The sequence below is a fragment of the Paramisgurnus dabryanus genome, chromosome 3 (genome assembly GCF_030506205.2).
Source record: "Paramisgurnus dabryanus chromosome 3, PD_genome_1.1, whole genome shotgun sequence".
NCBI lineage: Eukaryota > Metazoa > Chordata > Actinopteri > Cypriniformes > Cobitidae > Paramisgurnus > Paramisgurnus dabryanus.
The window spans coordinates 43,418,036-43,439,999 of NC_133339.1; the positions used below are offsets into that span (position 1 = coordinate 43,418,036).

At 35.7% G+C, this 21,964-nt stretch overlaps 1 protein-coding gene and 1 long non-coding RNA gene across 2 annotated transcripts; both read left to right on the forward strand.

Moving 5' to 3' along the window:
• The first annotated feature begins 10,224 nt into the window (after positions 1-10,224).
• On the forward strand, positions 10,225-11,904 carry LOC135744900 (uncharacterized). The gene is made up of 5 exons (XR_012336464.1): positions 10,225-10,471; positions 10,559-11,043; positions 11,123-11,179; positions 11,292-11,345; positions 11,446-11,904. It is a non-coding gene; the product is annotated as an uncharacterized lncRNA (long non-coding RNA).
• Positions 11,905-13,326: 1,422 nt separating this feature from the next.
• On the forward strand, positions 13,327-16,046 carry LOC135744917 (immunoglobulin lambda-1 light chain-like). Its single transcript, XM_073814161.1, has 4 exons — positions 13,327-13,405; positions 13,482-13,807; positions 14,381-14,414; positions 15,225-16,046. Exons 1-4 carry the CDS (start codon positions 13,366-13,368, stop codon positions 15,542-15,544), a joined length of 720 nt encoding a protein of 239 aa, XP_073670262.1. The 5' UTR covers positions 13,327-13,365; the 3' UTR covers positions 15,545-16,046.
• The last annotated feature ends 5,918 nt before the right edge of the window (positions 16,047-21,964 follow it).

Below are 21,964 nucleotides of genomic sequence, written 5' to 3' on the forward strand. Positions count from 1 at the left end.
AAGGTTCAGAATGAAATATTTAATCCTATTCCCACAGAAATGATCTCACATTTAAACACACCTCATGCTCACAGTATTGTTATAGTTATTTGGAGAAGATGAAACACTTCATAGCATAGAAATCAATGAGCATCTCAAATCCAGATCATCTGTGTTTTGAGGATTAGTCTAATGGTCTCCATTCATTTATTAGTCTGGTGATCTGATGACTTCTTAAAATGCTCTCCGTTCATTTTCTTGTGACGTCTGATGAACTGAAATCTGAGGAGATGAGACAAACACATACAGATCATGGATCTACTCTCAGCAGTACTGTGTGTCACATAACAGGGAAGAAGATTTTGGGGCCAATAATTTAAAGAGCAAAATCTAATGTATGATTTAATAAAATGGGCATTGACTGTTGAATAAATAGACTTCTGTTAAGTGAATGTATTTACTGTGACATTCATGAATGAATCAACGTCACAAACTAACAGAATGTACACAGGAAAATCCCCAGTGTTAAATCAACTCTACCAGTGTTAAAGGGACACTTCACCCATTTGCATTAAGCTTTGTATAGTTAGAACCCCAGTCATGTTTTTGAATGGTCATGCATCATTTCCTCAGCTGCTGCTGAGACAGGAGAAATACAGATTTCAGTGTTGCACTTCCTTCTTTCAATGATGTAAAAATCATCATATTGCATCATTGAAAGAAGGAAGTGCAATATCTTTTATGAGGGAGCGAGACTACAAACACCCCTTTTCTCTGTCAAATAGGCACCAAATTCTAAATGTATGTTACATTTCGACTACAAATATGACACACTTTTAATAAAGATTAATGTTTCTATGGGTGAAATGCTCCTTTAAATCAACACTATTTGGTGTTTATATAATCCACACCAAGATCTGTGTTAAAAAAGACTGGTGTTAAAAATATAACTCTGAATCAGTGTTAAAGTTAATGAGATAATGAAGTGATGATTAAGACATTAATGGTGAACACCTGCTGGTCATTCAAATCAATTACATTTTGGACATTTTCCTGTTTCTAAATTTTTATTTTGATGACTCGTTTTCTGGGGCCTGTTGCACAAAAGTAGAATTAAAGGGGTCATATGATGAAAATGTTAGCATTGCCACTTTGTAGGTTTGAGCAAAAATGTGTCGTTTTGGGTGTGCAAATGAGCGGATGAAGTGCAAACACTGATCACAATGATGGTGGTTTGTTGTAATTGAAACTCTATTGTGCTGTCAAGTCCAAAAATGTGTCGTTTTGGGTGTGTTTTTTGAAATGCAAATGAGCGGATAAAGTGCAAACACTGATCACAATGATGGTGGTTTGTTGTAATTCAAACTCAATTGTGCTGTCAAGTCCTTCCTTTCTCTTTCTTTCTCTCTGCACTAAACGGCAGTGCAGTGGTTGGAGAGTTCAGATTAAGGAGGCGGTATTATTCTAATAAGATATCCTTATGACATCATAATGAAAGCCAAATTTCAATGACCTATTTTTGCTCACACCTACAAAGTGGCAATGCTAACATTTTCATCATATGACCCCTTTAAGACATCCAGGCTAAATGACTGAGCTGAGCTCAATGAAGCCAAAACAAGTGCGTCCACGCTTAATTGGTTGCACAAAGACCAAGCCAGGATGATCAGACACGGATTCATCAAGCCAGGTGAAACCAATCCTGGATATGTGCGCGCTCACGGCTCACTCAACTAGACCCCGCCACCGATCACAGATTCACAGATTCACCATGGCAACTAGCGGCGTTCTTTTCCCCGTCAGAGGCACAAATCCATACGAGGAGGTAAAAGACATAATTAAGAAGAAAGGCAACACCGCCACAGTGATAAAGCAAAAAGAAAAACCGTGGCAAAGTATTGCAGACCGCCTGAATGCGTAAGTAGTACACAATTACACACTCACCGCTCCTCTGAAACATCACAATTACAATTAAAATATTTAATTCACATCTCCAAAAACACAATTGTACTCTGATTATAAAACAGTTAATTTTTTTATTGAAATGGATTGCAAATATGAGTGAAATTGTGTAAAGTAACTCCATCACACTGGATAAGGCTTCAATAAATTATTATGAAAGTCTTACATTATTACTACGCTCATTATGTACTCTGCTTCTTATGTTGTCCACCGGGTTTTTTTTCCTTTTCTTTTTTTCTGCTTTTATTAAGCTGCTTTGAAACAATGAAACAATTGAATAAATAGATGAGCTATTAATGTTGTGGTTTTCATTTTCCTCCAATGAAACAATCTTCAGTCTTAGGTTTTGATTTCAAGAGATAGACTTTTATTTTCCGGACAAAATAAGAAGCCGAGACCACCCTGGTGAAACCCCCCCAGAACCAGAGTGTGATCCTAGGAGGGTCCTCCAAAATCAGTCTGACTTTCTGAGCCAGGTTTGGTAAATATATATGGTTTTGGTTCCCCCCCTCCTCCATGCTTAAAACAATATGTTTCTGTTCAGGCAGGAACCAAATGACATTCCTCAGACCAGTGTCTTCTTCCCGTGACCTATTTGACCCTGGCCATTCACTTACTTAAACCCTTTGTGCCCTTTGACATGAAACACACACAGCTGGGTTGCAATAGCAATCCCATGGCAAACTCCTGACTTACACACAGCATAACACATGACACAAATACTGCATAACTTCATGGTAAACAAATTGCATGTGATTATAATGGTAAACTCATATTCATGTAGATTGGGATTAAAATAAACTTCTTCATAATCCCCGCTCTGAGGCTTAATTTAGCCTCACTTTTCCTGTTTATTTTAATCCGGAGTGCAGTTTCATAATTCAGCCTTCTCAGTTATTACTAACTTGTGACTAAAGAAAGCCACCATACATTACCAATTACCAAATTACGCCACAGCACTTCGAACTATGGACAATTAGAGCAAACCTCTTTCCATTCTTGTTTTGTCTTTGAATGTAAAAGTAAAAGAACTTAAAGCCCCTCTATATAAACAGTTTAAAAATGTGTGCAAGTGGTTCTGCACCTGCTGTTGGTTGTCACAGTTATGTAGAATATATTGTAATAGTTAAAAGGAAACAAAAATAAAAGCAAAGAAAACCAAAAAGCAAATAAAACAAAATTACTGAAAATAAAAACAAAAAATAAATCATTCATAATACGAAATATTTGTTTCAATACAAATACAGCTTGTTCCTCTTCTTCGTCATCATCATCATCATCATCATCATCATCATCAAAGGTTCTTGAATATTATCTACCCGTTGTGAATTCAATACTATTTTGTAACGTAAGTTCTGATACCATTCTTATTGATTTAAAATTAATTTTTCCATCCTCCTAATGTTTTAACTTTTGTTTGATTTTTCTAAAAAGATACCTACACCTTATTTACCCACTAACTTCTGATTAAAATGTATTCAGAATATGTCTTGTATTTCTACTGGCTTCATCTAGTTGTTTTCCTAAGATAAATTAATGCCTTATTGGTAAACTTAATAATCTACTTTTGATTGTAGTACCGTACATAATTCATTTATTCTGTATTTTTATTCTGACAAAACTTTACTAAATTCCGTATTTAGCTTAATCCCATACCTTAATCTAATTTGGTACCCATTTGGTTGATTGACAGAATCTACATATAATTTATGATTAATTGTTTTGTTCATCCTTTTATAAGGATTCTAAATACCCTTCTTTTGTAATGATTTCCTGTCTCCATCATATTTAATAACCTTTTTCTCCCTCCTAATGATAACGAGGTTAAACATTTTATTTTTCTACAAATCCAAAATAATTCTCCAATCGATATATTTGATCTTCAAATATTGCTCTGATTTGATTATACTATTCTTCTTATAGCATCTCTCTTTTTTTTTTTTTTTTTTACACCTTAAGCTAGACTCTTTGATGTCTTCATAGTATATATAGAGTTTTGTAGTTGATTCGTTCAAGATTCCTGTTATAAAGCATTTCATATTGACTTTTCCTAACTCCATAATTCCATAAGGTTTACATTTTTTTGTATGTATCATTCTGAAATTTCTATCCTTCCTGTTCCTATTTTTAATGTTTTGTTACTATACCATTGACACAAATATCCAAATTGTGGCCTGCAAAATGTATTTTTAAATTCAGATTTTCCCAAATGACCTAAGTATTATCAAGATAAGTTGACCTTAACTTTTTCTCTTATCCATAAGAATTCTTGTTGAATTTATCCCCCTATTTATGTGGACTTGAAAATGTTATTGCATTATTGAAATCTAATTTAGTTTAAAGCCTAAAAAGCAACTTTGTAAACATATTTCCTTAACTGTAAATATTCCCCATTTGTATCATTTGTTATCTTTGGAATGTTTCCCATAAAATGTCCACCTTATGTTTTCTGTTCAATGTCTCTATGTTTTCAGTCTTTCTTTCAGAGTCTGTTCCTTTGAGATTGTTACAGATCTTTCACTGGGCCTCGTTTAAGGCAAAAGTCCATCGCCAGGAAGTTTAATTGACTGTAGCAATGCAAATCTTCTGTAGTAATCGGCTTCGTTCTTTAATTGACTGTAGCAATGCAAATCTTCTGTAGTAATCAGCTTCGTTCTTTTTAATTCAATTTCTTTTGACAATTTCTCTTTTTCACTTCTTCCTCTCGGTGCTCAAAACTTTGCTCTCCATCCGTCGGTATACTTGAATTGCTTTTGATTTGATTTGGTTTTGATGTTTCTTCTTTCATTTCATGTGCGTAATTTTTCTCCTTTCCAAATGGCGTAATACGAGCTCTGCTACATTGGCTGCTCCTCCCACTTTGGACATTTCTGTGGTCGCTCTCATCCTTCTGTCTCCCCCAGTTTAGGCCCCTGTGGCCGTGTTTGGCCTCCTCCGACCTCTCGACCCTCAGATAAGCTAGATCATCTCGCACAATGAGTCATGTTGTCTCAACTTCTCCTTAACTCCTTTCAGCTTTTTCTGTACACAAATAACTCAATACATAGACAATTAGTTTCTTCATATAACACTTAATTCCAGATGTTACAATACGCATAGGTCTATCGGCGAATATTTCATGCAGTGTTAAAGGTGTACGTTTGTTAGTTTACATGCTCATTAATACAAGGTAAAACATAAGTTCTGTTACGATTAGTATTTTCACACACTTTGTTAAGTATGGCTTTGATGATTATTCCTTTTCTATACCTTTTTATCTACCATCCTTTGTTGATTATAGATGATAGTCAAATTTTTCTTTTCTCTTATTCGTCGCATCAATTTTTCCATTCTTATTTCAACTCAAAATCTTTATTCTTCTCATGAATCAATTGATTTATTTTCATTCCACTTATTTCCCCCATGTACATCTATGATAATAGTATTTATGACTGAAATTTTTCACTTCTTATACAATCTAAAAAGATCTCCTGACACTCTGAGGCCCTTTTTAGCTTCCACATCTGTTTGCCCATGCTGGCAAATCAACTGTTCTCGTGTGAGCCTATTATTCAATGACAACCAATCACTTGATCAACCATTTAGCGTTAATCAACCAGACTAACTTTTCAGCATGTTGGAATAGCGGTTCATCCATTCTATACCTGTATAATGTTTTTTCCTCATAAGTAAATACCTAAATGCAAGTATCCATTTCTTATCCAAATCTGAATTCACAGTAAAAATGTTTATCAAATGGAGAAACACTTGTCAGCAAAGTATGTAGTTTTTTTTTGGAACATCAATCTTTTCTTGTCATTAATTGCTCTTAAATCGTAGACTAGATACAATTTAAATTTATTTGCTTGAAATGCTAAGTTTGTTACAATCATTTGTTATTTCTTTTCTCTATTCTCACAGCTTTTTCTTGTTTACCTATGGTGTTATTTGAATTTATTTATTTTATCTATTTTATTTTCCTTTCTGCCATAGCTGTCTATGCCATTTATATTTGCTTTTTAGCTTAGTACCATCATTGGAGTTCTAACTTCCTCTGTAGAATACCAAATTTAAAAACCCCAAATTTTCATTATGCATTTCTTCCTGTAAGATTAATAGGTGTCTGATTTGATTTCAGAAAAGGTAGTCACACCTAACAACATAAGTTCTTGATCAGCCTTTAATTTTGTCTAGCTGATTTTCTCATAAAGATTGTCTGTGTCCCTATAGTATCAAGGTCTTTACTAAACATTGAACGGCTGTTTACTCTTTCCCCTTTTTCACTCAAAGGCTTGTATGAAGAAGCAAAAGTATAGTCCAGTTTTTCTCTTGTCTCCAAGAACAATATTGTCTTTGTTGGTCTCCTTCTGGATTCCACTTAGTCTTTTTGTTGTTTGTTTGTAATTGTCTCTTGAACATATGCGCAGTGCCCCCTTCACTGCTTGAGATCAGTTATAGTCCCATTCATATACAGTAGGATGTATCCACAGCTTAGTTTATGAGTTCTCCTCTTTTTGCAACTCCAACACTTTGATGTCACATACAGTTTTTCATTGTCTTTGCATCGCCAGCTTTTATTCACTTTCTTGAATGTCAAAGGATCAGAGCTTTCAGCCTTTCAAGGTTTAACTTAACCCATTGCAAAATATTGCCTTTCAATTTAAAATAAAATTTATTTTGTGACCACCTTCAATCATCAGATGAAGACTCCTCTTCATTTTGTTAAATCTTTTTTCCTTTATATAATTTATCTGTGTCATTCGCCTTTTAATAATTTTCCTGTCCTTTTTAATTTTTCATCTTCATTTCCACCTTTAATAACTTGGTCTCTACTCTTTTTTTTCTCTAATTTGTTGTTTTTCTTTCAAAGTTTTACCTCTGTTTTTCTGCTAGATTTTGTTTGATCCCACAATTCCCCTCGAGTAATGAGAGTTGACCTTTACAGGTCAAATCTGGTGACCATTTAGAACCCCCTCCCTTTCTCTCTCTCTCTCTTTCTCTTTCTCTCTCTCTCTCACTCTATCTCTCCTTCTCCCTTTGACCGTTTCTTTGTCTGTTAATTATCTCCTCTTATCTTTCATTAGTTTGTATTTTTATTTAGTTGTATTTCTCCTCACACAATGCCACATCAAATGTTTCCTCATTTGAACATCCAATTATTCTATTTTCTATTTCTCCACACAACAATTGTTTAATCCTTATTTTTCCATTAATGTGACTGCCATAATCTTTTCTTTGCAATATAACACACCTCATTTTTTATAATTATTTCTCATTTAACCACTTCACAATCTTATTGCTTTTTATTTGTCCAATTTATCTACTCTCCAAATAATTACTCAGATTCCCAATGTGTCCTTAAAACAAGATTCTTTCAAATAATGTTAAATTCCATCACACACTTTTGTGCTTTTCTGGGCAAGCTATACTTTTCCTATAGAGCACACTCATTTATTTGAATCAATCATTTAAATGAGTTATTCAGATATTAGAAGTACCTGCGTACTTTACTATAAAAATTTATATTTGTGGCTACAATAACTCCACAATACCTTCCAATATCATATTTATTACCCAGCATTTATAACTGTCTCTTATTCTTATCGTAATTATATTCATACTTATATCTTACTCATATTCACATCTTTCACAAACTGTATTACCTCTCCACAGTTTTAAAACAATCCTTCACTCCACTTTAGTGTAACACAACACCTCTCTGCGCTCTTTGCAGAGCCACAGAAGAAAGACACACCCACTGCTCACTCAGCCCCCACTCTTGCCATCTCATACATTCACACACAGACTCTTTATATCACAGACACATTACATCCTCACACAAATAAAATAAAACAACTCTATCTAGACTACCTGGCCAAGTTCATCATTCCACTTCACTTCCATCAACGTGGAAAAGATTCACTTACACCATTTACCAATCCAACATGACAAATAAAACAAAAACAATATCTCTCATCAGCCCGGGCCTTCCAAAACAACAAGACAAATAACACATAGACCGTACCTGACCTGCAGGACTTTAATAACTCTTCTCTCCGAACCCCAACGTGTCTGCCCTGACACGGTAACACTCAGGTTCGCGAAACTTCTTAGGCATTTTCTCAACTTTAACATTAAATCTTTATCCAAGCCTCCAACGACAAAAATAAAACTCATTCACACAATAAACCATCATCTGTCCTAGCCCACATTCCTTTTGAAAATGAAACCCTTTATTCTTATCATTTAATCTAGTAATCTTTAATTTCCCCTTTTAATTCTTAAATTTGGAAGAGCATTTGAGATTTGACCACACCGAGCCCTCTCAGGTGAACAATACAATCTTTAAACAAGCAAAATTGATTGATTAATAGGTGGCCACCTGATTGCATTGCCCATCGAGAAAGTTAGCTGTAGTCTCTGGTTCTGTGCTCTTTTTGATGTCCCATTTGGTGTCAATTGTTTTTACCAAACCTTAAATTTCAAATGTATGTTTGGTAACCTATAAACCAAATTGTTAACCAAACCATTTTTCAGTAATAACCCATTAGCATTTATGTCAACCCTTTATGTATTTAATTGGGCTCTATTTATTTTATTTATTTATTTCCTTAGGGCTCATTCTTCCACACTATAACACAGTAGTTATTTACCCTACACTCAAAGGATACACTTGCACCCCCCTTAACAACCCGCAGAGACTGCCTAAGGGAAACTCTCTCCCTGCCTGCCAGATGCACGTTCACATTTCTCTCACTCACACACACTCTGCAGCTGCATACATACACACTCAAACACAAACATTAAATAATTGAACAATCGTTAATCCACTTCCCCGACATAACGACTTTTGAGTGTCCTTTTTTACATTAACCAATTAAACAATCATTACTGCACTTCCCCGACGTAATGATTTAAACTTTTAACTTCGAATTAAACCAAATTAAACCTCTACGTCATTCACTTCCTCGACAAACGTAGACATATGCACCCTTGCATACAAACTCTTGCGCATTCTCTTTTACTTAAACCTCTACGTCATCCTTTTCCCCGATAGACGCAGCATATGCAACCTTGCATACAAAACTCTTACACGTTCTCTTTTACTTAAACCTCTACGTCATCCTTTTCCCCGATAGACGCAGCATATGCAACCTTGCATACAAAACTCTTACGCGTTCTCTTTTACTTAAACCTCTACGTCATCCTTTTCCCCGATAGACGCAGCATATGCAACCTTGCGTACAAAACTCTTACGCGTTCTCTTTTACTTAAAATCTGTTTCAATTCACCATGATCATCAAAGCCAAAGTAATTAACACAGATCCATGCATGCATGCCTTAATTAGATTGTACCCTTGAAATCAAAACCCAGTTCACCTATATGGTTCTTAAATTTAGAAGAGCTTAAATTTCTCACCACGTTGAGCAAAGTCTGGCAAACAACACAAACCTAATTTAATAAGCAAAAAGTGCTTACCTTATGGCCATACGTTGTTTGTGTTGCTCGTCAGGTTCGCCCAGGTGGTGTGACTGTCCAGCTCTTTTCTATCCCGGGTTTCGGCACCAAATGTTGTGGTTTTCATTTTCCTCCAATGAAACAATCTTCAGTCTTAGGTTTTGATTTCAAGAGATAGACTTTTATTTTCCGGACAAAATAAGAAGCCGAGACCACCCTGGTGAAACCCCCCCAGAACCAGAGTGTGATCCTAGGAGGGTCCTCCAAAATCAGTCTGACTTTCTGAGCCAGGTTTGGTAAATATATATGGTTTTGGTTCCCCCCCTCCTCCATGCTTAAAACAATATGTTTCTGTTCAGGCAGGAACCAAATGACATTCCTCAGACCAGTGTCTTCTTCCCGTGACCTATTTGACCCTGGCCATTCACTTACTTAAACCCTTTGTGCCCTTTGACATGAAACACACACAGCTGGGTTGCAATAGCAATCCCATGGCAAACTCCTGACTTACACACAGCATAACACATGACACAAATACTGCATAACTTCATGGTAAACAAATTGCATGTGATTATAATGGTAAACTCATATTCATGTAGATTGGGATTAAAATAAACTTCTTCATTAATAATAATCAATTTAATTTATAAAGCGCCTTTCAAAGGACCCAAGGTCACTTGCTCATTGCACTGCAAAAAAAATGACTTTCTTCGTGTTTTTGTCTTGTTTTCAGTACAAATATCAAAAAATTCTTAAATTAAGATGTATTAAAAGTTTTCTTGAAATATACTTTTTCATAAACACTTAATTTAAAACATTTTTTTTTATTCCATTGGCTGATATTTTTGCTTATTTTCCTAGGTCATTTTGCTCATCAAGAAAATGCATCTTAATTGAAGAATTTTTTGATATTTTTACTGAAAACAAGACAACAATTCAAAGTAAGTCATTTTTTTGCAGTGTGACTCCATTGAATGTTCTTGTGTGTTAAAGAAAGTCTCTCTTTTTGTGTGTGGTGTTGTGTGATGTAGATTAAATATGACCGGGCCAAAACGGACATGGCAGCAGGTCAAAATCAAAATCTGCAGAATGGTAAGGGCCCTGACTAATACTTAATAATGCACAAGCATAGATTGTACCCAGAAGGTGCCTGCTCACACATTGTCTGTACTGTTTTAGCAGTGGAAAAGAATACCCAGAGACAAGGCACGGGTGGTGGGTCACCAAAAGCTGACCTCACCCCAGCAGAGGCCAGCTTTGGAGCTAAATAAAGGCAGGCCTGTTGGAGGGGATCCCTGGGGGAAAAGAGACAAGCATAGGTCCCTCACAAGATGCCACCCGCTTCATACAAGGTATGTTCTTCCATCTCTACATGGGACACAATCACATTCATATTGAATCTATTTGGACTGTCTGACTTTGGTTTGCCTATTGCCTTGTAGTGTCTGGCAGCACTGTGTTACTGTTAAAGCCACCAGCACGAGCACCTGACGATGCTGATCCAGTGAGTACTCCATCAAAGGCATACTGTAGGCCTGGCATGTCTTGTCTACTAGCTTCAATATGAATCCGATTAAATGTGATGGGGTCAAGGCCCCATTTCATCAGCACATAACGGCGATGATGATGAGGAGACCATCTCTCTGGATTCCAAAAGGCATAAGGTATCATGTCAAACTTGTGAAAGTACTATACAAAGGAGTCATCATTGGAAGCCATCACAAAATCTCATTTCTTTTACAGGACCCAGAGTCATTGGTGCACTGGACTACACAAACATAAGGATAAAAGCCCCCTCAGGTGCCCATGAGGAAGATTTTGTAAATATGAAATCTTTTTACAGCATTAATGTTCAGGTGAACATAACTTTTTGATCTTTTCCATTAAACACTGGCAAAATGGCCTGGCTCAGTCCATGACTCCAGAATCTTTTGGACCTCTGAAATCTATCAGCGCCTATCACAAGGTGAGCCACACAACCCCTATTAATAACCACTTTTTACATCATGGCTGTGTCAAGAATATCACTGTGTTTTATTAGTAATGATGAGATTTTTTGTTGACAGGTGAATTCTCTGGTGTGTTGCTGGTAGACAGGGGGTAAGGCTGCCAGCCGTTTTTCCTGACACCTTTCACAGACCCCCAGGAAGCACAGCCGGCCTACAACTATGCCCATGTTAGGGCCAGAGTTGAAATGACCTTTGGCCTCCTGAAGGCACGCTCTCACTGCTTTCACAAATTAAGGGTCAGCCCTGTGAGGGCATGTGACATTACTGTGGCTTGTGGTGTCCTCCACAATGTGGCCTGCCTGAGGAAGGAGAGGGCACCCAGAGTGCCGCCAGCCATGGACTGGGACAATCCGGAAATCTTCCCTGATGACAACAGTGGTCGGCTGCTGAGGGACCAATATGTGTTGAATTATTTTAGTCCGTATGTGTGCTTTCACATTTTTTTGATGTTTGTGCTGTATACTGTGTGTATACTGTTTGTAATACAACCTTGCAGGAAGGCTACTGCATCCGTTAATTGTCTTGTTTTCAGTTGTCTGAAATTTTCTGTTCAGTTAATGTGCATGAATTTGTCCTGCATTTATTTCAGTGTGCAGACATGCAGGGTGTGTTATATACAGACCTTTGAATGTGTATTTATCCTTTGGTTGTACAATATGCTTTGATTCTGTGCTTTCCATCTTGTAGAGTCATGCACTGTGTGACTTCAGTTTCGAAAGGAGCTGATGGTTTACCTGCTTTGTTTTGTCCTTATTCAATAAAGAAACATAATGTTACACTTGTGCTTTTATATTTATATGAAATGTGTATTTTATACGACAGAGTATAAGGGCCACACTGAGGAAAGGAGAAAGTCATACATTTGAGGCTGGTTCTTTCTGTGGAAAGATGCATATTGTTTTTACAGTCCTGATACTTATAACTATTTGATTAAGTATTTCCTTGTTTCTGAAACCATACTGAAGTACAATTCCACGAAATGCCCCACAACTGTTATTGTAACAACTGTCCTCCTCTAAAACAACAAGTTACAATATTACGACTTCATTCTCGGTCTGTTTTTTTTCTCTGTGGCCCTAATGTTCTATCATTTTATATATAGCCTTATAGTCTTTAGGAAACTGTAAATTATCTAATGATAGCAACATCATCTAAAAATCATAATTTATCCAAAATTATAAAAATTAATGATCACAAACATTTAATAAAATGACAGTGGGTCTAGTTATATGTGATAACAACGTATATTGGGCAGTGAAATAATTATTGGTTTCAATTTGTGGTGATTGCTGAGTGACATAAGGCATGAGATTAAATAGATCCTGGAATTTAGCCTGGTCTGGAGCAGGCTAGCTCCACAGAATAGATCTCCATGGTAATTTATACCATAACATATCCTCCTGCCCCCTATCCAGCTTTAGTGCAACCGGATAACGTATCAATTGAGCCAGGATCACCAAGATATCCCGGCTTAATCCCTTATCCTAGTTTTGTGCAATAGGCCCCAGGTGACAATAATCAAAGTTACAAAACACACACAAAAACAGATGACAGTGATTAACCATGACAGCTATATTTTCAGTGGTGTATAATACATACTAAGAAGCTGTTTTATCTTTATACACTGCTGGTCCTCTTACATGGAAGTCGCCATTTTGCACCCCCATGTTTCTACTGCAGCCCCTAAACTGAGCTTTACATTGAGTTTCAAAACTACATTATCTCAGACGAAGACATGTTTGTTTGATTTGATTTTCATAATATTTATTTGAAGATTGATGTTTGCAGACAGACTGATGAAACTTTGCAGACAGACTGATGAAACTCTTTTGCTCTCTAGCAGGAAGTGAAGCTGATTGGCTGAATTTTAATGAACTTCCTTCTTTCAGAGTTTCTCTTCTTCAAAATCTCTATATGAGAATCAAATTGTCTTCATGTCTTCACTAAACTCAAACAGCTTCACAAACACAGAAGAAGATGCTGATAATATTCATCAATCTCTTCACTCTTCTCTCATGTAAGTTACACATTTCACTCTTAACATATTGATGTCATGGACATGAAATGAAGGATTTTCTCATTTGTTATTTCAGGTGTCAGTTCAGCTAAAGTTCTCACACAAAAACTCTCAGTACTGACAGAAGAAAAAGGAAAATCTGTGACTATGGACTGTAATATAGGAACATATCAGGGCCATTATGTTTCTTGGCATAAACAGCTTCCAAATGCAGCTCCTCAGTTTGTGTTGCTTTCCCATCCTGATGGCTCTCCCTATAGTTATGGTGCCAGTTTTTCCTCCAGCCATTTCACATCTAAAAAAATGTCAGATCTTGACTATCAGCTGATCATCAATAATGTAGATGTGAGAGATTCAGCTGTGTATTACTGTGCAACATGGGACAGCTCTGTTAATGAGGTCGTATCACAGTGATTCACATCATGACAAAAACCTCCTCACTGATCACAGTCACTTCTGAGAGCTGACTGACATTATTATTACTGTTTAAAACACATGAATAAAATATTATTTAGAAAGTATCAGTATAATTTAATGTGTTTTATTATATATAAATATAATTTGTTTTACTTTTATTAAATATTGCAGATGATTATTTAACAACAGGCTATTATTGGAAATATGTGAAGGTTGACTGGAAAAATAATGAAACTCAAATCATAATATAAAAAGTCAAATCATGACTTCAAATCCAAATCACTGTTTCTTTACAAAGTTACTTTTCATTTACTGTATAATAAACTCACTGAAGTGCTGATGTGACTCTGGATTATAAATAATGTAAATAATGTCAACAGTTTGTGTTGAGTTTCAATGATTATAAAACAAGTGTTTAAATCACAAGTATGTTAAAATAATATTAAATAACTAAAGGAGACAGAGATGAGTTGAAGTTGAGTGTTTCACTTCTGTTTGTATCACATCAGAGACTGAGGAGGTTTTTGTACGACTGAAGATCTGAAATCTATCACTGTGGTATTCGGACAAGGAACAAAACTCATTGTGACCGGTAAGTCATCTTTCTACTCACATACTAAGCTGTTTTTATATGTATTTTATAAAGACATTTTCATAAAATAAAAAAATTTATGTATTTTTTATTTATGTATTTTGGTGTAATACATTTTAGGAGAAACATTTTACTGCTTATTCAACACTTAGAAAGGTTTCATGTGCATACCTGGATTTATGCTTTTTGTACATCCAGTATTTATGTATTTTTGTAACTTTTTTAACAGCACACAAATTTATCTGCTCTACATTTTAGAATACTGTAAAAATTGGCAGCATTTTTGTCAAATCAATACATATTCTATGTTACATTAACTTAAAGTTCAACTTGAATTCATAAATTATGTCAACATTTTAAGCCAGAACTTAAAAAAGTTAGTTGAAGTTGTTTTACGTGCTGCATTTTTTTCAGTGCAGGGATGGTAGTTAATGTTTTGTTCAATTTAATCACCTGTTAAACACTATGGTTAATAAAATGATGATTGATTTAATTTACAGTTGTTCCAGTTCTCTAGAAATAAATCTTTAGAAAACCAATTAACCTGTTTAAATAAGTCAAGTACAAGATCAATAATAAATTTGGATTGAGATGGATTTACTTAAATTGACGTTTTTTAATTAATTACATTTTGAAGCTTTCAAACGGAGTTATTAAATATTGTTTACAGAATATATCAGTAAATTAATCAATGAAACTTAATCTTTAATCTTGAGAGACTTTGATGATGTGAAATGTTTAAAAGTTTCAACACTTCTGTGATAAAGTGCATTTATTTCTTCATCTTTCTTCATGATTTGTGTTGTGTAGATTCAGGTGTTTCTCCTCCTGTTGTGAAGATTTTTCCTCCATCCAGTGAAGATGTGAGCTCCAGTAAAGTGACTCTGGTGTGTTTGATCAATGACATGTCTGTGGGATTTGCTGATGTGAGTTGGTTTGTGAATGGAAACTCAGTTACTGATGGCGTCTTCACCGGATCTGCTGAACAGCAGCCGAATGAGAAATTCAAGTTGAGCAGTTATTTAACCATTGAGAGATCAGAGTGGGAGAAAGACAAAGATCTCACATGTAAAGTGACTGCTGCTGGAAAGATCACAAACACAAAGATCAAGAAATCTGAATGCAATTAATAAATGCAAAGATTATTGTGTGTTTGTTTTCATAAAAGCATTTATTAATATTTCCTGCAATAAATAATGATTATAGAAACAATTTAATGTTTAAGTATGAGATTTAATTTCTGCAAACATTTCAGCTTTTGATTTTATTGTAATTTTTATTTCAATTCTTAATAAATTTGAATAAACTTCATGATAATCAAACAAACTGTTATTTTAATCTTATTGATTTTGGGGGATAAAATTGTGAAATATTAATGACTTAAGCCTAAAAGAAAGAATTAACCATTTCAGTGTGAATATACAGAAATCTCTATCATTAATATATTGCTTATCTGTTTCTTGCATTTTTAAATGAATGAATAAGAGAAGAGTAAACTGTAGTTAACAGAACTGAATTTCAAATGAAGTCTCATGATCAGAAAAGAAACTATAAAGAGTTCATAAAAGATTTTTAATTTATTGAATTATTCAAAAGAAGTTTAGTTACAATGAAAACATCATGAAAAAGTTTTGGGTGTAAATATCTTGAATATTATTGAGAATTAAGATGAATAAAGTCATTAAAGTTCATCAGGCAGTGTTGAAGTTTCTCTTCTTGTAGATTCAGTGAAGTGTGGAGATTTTTGAAGAAGTTTTGCTCTGACACACAGGAAACACCTGCTGTTATAACACTCATTTATTTTAACTACATATGTAAATACTTTATATCATCTATTATCTTTATTATCACTTGATGTTTATCCAACCAGTCAAGATCATTCAGATAAACTTTATTGTTGTTTATGATGTTGTCTTTCCATCATATTCTACATGAAAATACAGAATAACACAATCTAAAGATTTTTATGATCTTAATAAAAGTTTAGATTGATTAATTCATAGCCTATAGTGGATGCAGCTGTATTTTGCATTTATATATTATGATTATAAATCTGTTATTTTGGTGTTTGTAATTATCAATCATTGTACATAATTAAATAAATGAAATATAATCTGACTTTAATCTATAGTAAAGTCAAATGACACACAAGATGTTATGTTAAGATCTCAAGAGACAGTTATGATCCTCACACACTTCAGTCTGTTAGATTCATCTGCTCAGTACACATTTATACACTTAGATGTAAACTGTGAGGTTTCTCACTCAAGATGAAAACAAACCGACTCAAACCCACCCAGCTAAAGCTTCACATGACAAACATCTAAACAACATTAAGATTTCCAGACCTTTAGCCAACAAGAAGCAAAGGGGTGGGCAGCAGGGTGGGACAGGACAGGGTCATCCCAAATACTCACAGCAACAGGTTAAGTTCAAGGGTGAGGACATGGGTGACAGCTCCACAGTAAAGTCTATAATCCAGCGCTCCTCAGCTTGTGTGTGGACAGACCAGCAGATATTTGCTCAATGATTGAAGGTTTCTGGTTCTGGGACAGATATTGTGGCTGATTCAGGCTGTGGGACAGACACTGTAGGAGGCTTCTGGTCTCTGTTTATTTAATCGTCTGGTTAACTTTAGTGTCCACTTGCCCAAGACTATACGAAACACCGATTTGTGGAAAATGACTTACCGGTGTCCCATTGAAGGGGAGATTGTGAGACGGAGATGGACCTGTTTAAACCGATAGATAACATCACCAAACAGGCACTCACCTGGAATTCTCAAGGGAAAAGAAAACGAGGAAGGCCAAGAAACACCTGGCGCTGTGACCTTGAAGCAGACAACCAAGTGACCGGCCTGTCCTTGGGCGAACTTGTGAGATTAGCACAGAATCGAAAGAGCTGGAGGGAAGTCGTCAATGGCCTAAGGACCAGGAGGTGCAATGGGCTTAAGTAAGTAACTTTAGTGTCTAAACTGAACTCTGGACATATACCTCTTTAAAACAAATAAAAAAAAAACTTTGATTTGAACTAAGGCCATCTACTTGTTGGGAGACATTTATGAGAAGAGCACAGCAAGCGGAGTGATAGAGACTTTAAATTGCAATATTTAAATGTCTTCCTAAAGTAAATGTGATGTTTCCTGACAATATTCTATAAAATACCCAAGGGGGATGTAAATGATGTAGTTTCATTTAAAGTGCTTATTTTATTTCACTGTGTGCAATGTGTTCATCTTAGGTCACACCATGCAGGCCAGTATTATAGGATGCTTTACAAAATATTACGTGATTTGTAATATATGTGAATGTTTTTTTCATCTGAGCGTGTGGATGGTTGTCTGAGAGCTCATCTTATTGTAAGTGATATATTTTTTTCTTACTTTTACTGAAATTAGGTGTGTAATATAAGGATCTACTTACGTTATTTTGTCTCTCTTTGTATATTATTCCCCCTGCCGTATTTTTTGCTGTAACTTCACACCAGTGAAATAAGAGATTTGAGTGTGCCGTGTATTATCAAAATCATTGCACAGTGAGTGATATTTTGTGTTTTCATTTTTTTGTTTTTGATTCTTGTGCTCTGTTTTTATTTGAAACCAACAAAACTTTGTGTCCATACAGTGGAAACAAAATAAATGAACCAAAAGGTTTTTCTATATCAACAAGCCACCTTCCTGCCCAGTACGTTCACCCAGTCCACACAAGCCCCACGTGAAATCCCTGGAAATCTGCTGCACCATTTTCAACATCATTCACGCTTGCCGATCCAGACCAACACAACCAGAATCCATTCCTATGAAGGAAAACTCGACCGCACTCAGTATCTACTAGCCTGGAGAAAGACAATGCTTTTAAAAAGACAATTTAACTACAAAACTGGATCAGATGTTTATCAGACCTACTGGTTTTATTTAGTTTTTATGGCTTGGCTTTTATCACAGCCTTCTGGTTTTGCACGCTGCAGTTACTCCTAAGGGCTGTTCACACATACAGCGATATGCATTGACACAAGTTGTTGCATGAAAGTTGTCATGAAAAGTTAGTGGTTTTTCAATCGAGATGAGTCTTTGGATCACATGTGCCTTTTCAAGCAATTATATAATGGCCCTGATGTCTACCGACCTGACTCAACTATTACCAGATACCACAGATTTAGTTAGGTATTAAGCCGGCGGAGTGTCGGGTCACATTGGCTGTGTCTCCAGATTTGCCCTGACACACCAAGCCGACGGTTGACCAGGTAGTATGTAAATAAAGTTGGTATTCATTACTCAAAATTGGAAACCAGAAGAGCTAGTAAGTGAGCCTATAAAAATACATAAACAAAGTGACACTCATAACAGATGGATTTGTCATGACTGTAATGTCTGGTAAGTTGCAAGTGGCACTGCTGTTGTCAGCCCACAGATGAGATATCCAAAAATAAAGATGAGATCCCTCTTGACTTTGTCGCTTGCTTCGTCACTTTATTTTTTTCTTGTGCACTGGTTGGCTAAGTTGAACAGCCAATCAGAATAATCGGACCCCTATAACCACACCAATAAAACTATGTCAGACAGCTGACCATTGGCTTGGTGTGTACTTAGCATTACCTGTGATTTCTCAAATAAAACAGCTGTTTTTGATGTAGTATACTGTAGTCTTCCTCTTTTCGTGATTTTCCTGTACGCTTTCCCTAGAGGAGCAACTCTGATCACAGTGACCATCGGCAATGCGTTGTAGGTGTGTCCAGTGATGCAACAAAGTTGCGAGAAGTTGAACTTTATGCAAATGAGCAGCGACACAGCATAGCGACTACCAGTAGGATTGAAGACACTGGATGTGATGCGTCTTCTGTGAGATACTGTAGTTTTCTTACTTTAGGTTGAGATTTTGTTTCATTTAAAGTCACCACTATTGTGATCAGTGTTTGATTTAGTTAAACTTGACTCGTGACTCTTACATTGTTTAATTGTGTGGTTGCTATAACTTTGTGAGTTTAAGACATGTTTGTTATAGCAGAGTGCGATACTTTGGTGGTGGTCAGTTCAGTAAATAAAGTCTAAATATCATCATATAAAAACGAATGTATTAATTTATTGTTTGCACACTAATCAGAAAGATCTTTCTCTGACAATGTGATCCTATTGTATGAGATCCAGCTCTCTCTTAGCAGTTTGTCTTTCTGAAGAGGTTTGAAACACTGACACTCAAAATTAACTGCTTTACAACATAGACACACAAATATCAAGAGTCAGAGTATGAATCACAATGATGGTGACAATAAAATGAAAAGCTTCATGCTGGGTATCAACAAATTACGAATCTCATCCAGGACTCCCAGAATGCACTGCGGCATGAATAAATAATGACCTTTATTTACCATTTTCTTTGTCACCATTGTTGAGATTCATACTCTGATTCTTGATGTCTGTGCATCTACATCTTTCAGCGGTTAATGTTTATGTGCAAACTATCAAAATCCTTCAGAATAATAAACTGCTGTGAGAGTTCTGGACCTTACACTGTAGTATTTCATTATTAACAGAAAATGATGCTTCTGATAAGGGAGAAAACTATACTAATAATTCTGTTTATTAAATGATTATGTTTGATGTTGTTTATGTATCAACTATCAATATTCAATTACAATTGCCTTTTCTTTGCTATAACATGTGTTTTAAGCACACTTAGATATAGCAGCCAGAAAACACTATCAAGCCAACGGTCAAGAGTCAAAGTCCAATTAAAACAACCACTGATCACAATAATGGTGACTTTAAATGAAACAGCCAACATCTTAACATAAGTTAAGAAAATGACCCTAAAAGTAAGATGTGAAATGCAATTTAAGGTTTCAGACAGAGATGTTGAGAAAGAGGATAACAGAGCTTTTAATTCTGCTTCATTGTTACTTTTTAACACTCTGTAAGATGGGACAATATATACATCCAGCAGTGTTCATTTAACTCTGGGGATTTTTCTGTATGAGGGCTTCCTGGGGGCTAAGTGAGGGCTGCCCGCGCAGGGCCAGCGCTAAAGGGCCAACGTTTTGCCAATGAGCAAACCTGCGCGGGGCCCTTAGAATAGCCCTAAGTGTGCCCATAAAGGGCCATCGTAGGCTTACTTGCAGGGTAAGAACGTTAATACAACAACCTGGACAATGACCCGTTTATTAATCGCTGTGTGTGTGAACGCCCACTATTACAAGGCAATACAGAAAGACGCAGGACTAAATAAAATGTTTAAAGGTTCAGAATGAAATATTTAATCCTATTCCCACAGAAATGATCTCACATTTAAACACACCTCATGCTCACAGTATTGTTATAGTTATTTGAAGAAGATGAAACACTTCATAGCATAGAAATCATGAGCATCTCAAATCCAGATCATCTGTGTTACATTCATTTATTAGTCTGGACTATCTGATGACTTCTTAAAATGCTCTCCTTTCATTTTCTTGTGACGTCTGATGAACTGAAATCTGAGGAGATGAGACAAACACATACAGATCATGGATCTACTCTCAACAGTACTGTGTGTCCCATAAAAGGGAAGAAGATTTTGGGGCCAATAATTTAAAGAGCAAAATGTAATGTATGATTTAATAAAATGGGCATTGACTGTTGAATGAATAAACTTCTGTTAGGTGAATGTATTTACTGTGACATTCATGAATGAATCAACGTCACAAATGACGTGATGCTCTTCAAATACAAGGATAAAGATACAAAACTAACATGACTGATTTTATTGTTGCTCTCATAGTGCCCATATAGACCTTTCTCACAGTAACCGGAAATCCGTAATCGTCGTGTAAGCGGAGTTCCTGTCAAGCGTCAACACACTAGAAAAACATAAACCCGGGCAAGTTTAAAATGGATCAAAGAGTCTACAAAACTTCGTTAACAGATTTGCCAAATATTACATTTGCTGATGTGACACGACTAATGGAGGAAAACTTTTTCCATGAAGAATTTGTCAATAAATTTCTAGGTAAGTAGAGAGCGAGTATAACTGTTACTGAACTGTTAACTAAAACGACACATTATAAGTCTCGCCGGATAGCCTGAATCCACTTCTGTATACCTTCACCATCAACAGGGAATTGATGGAACAGATACGGCTTTTTACATTGCCTTGACTGCGGAGGAAGTAGATTTCCGCGACGATTGCGTAGTTCCGGTCATAAATACGGAAGTTGTGAGAAAGGTCTATTTCCTCATACTGTATAATATCACACATTAGAATTAAAGTATTACAAATATTACAAATATTCTTTACAAGCATTTCAATACATGAATAAAATGAAAGTATGTGAATTATTTAGCAATTAAATAAATGTTATTGTAGGGTATATCAAAATGATCATATATTTTACCTAATTCTTAGTACCCTGTATACTTTGACCATTATCTTAACCAACTTCAGGAGGTGCGTGGTTTTAATAGGACAAAAACACTACTGCACTCTCAGAAATAAAGGTACAAAAGTTGTCACTGGAACAGTACCCTTTCAAAAAAGTACATATTTGTACCCAAAAAGTGCATATTCGTACTTCAAAAA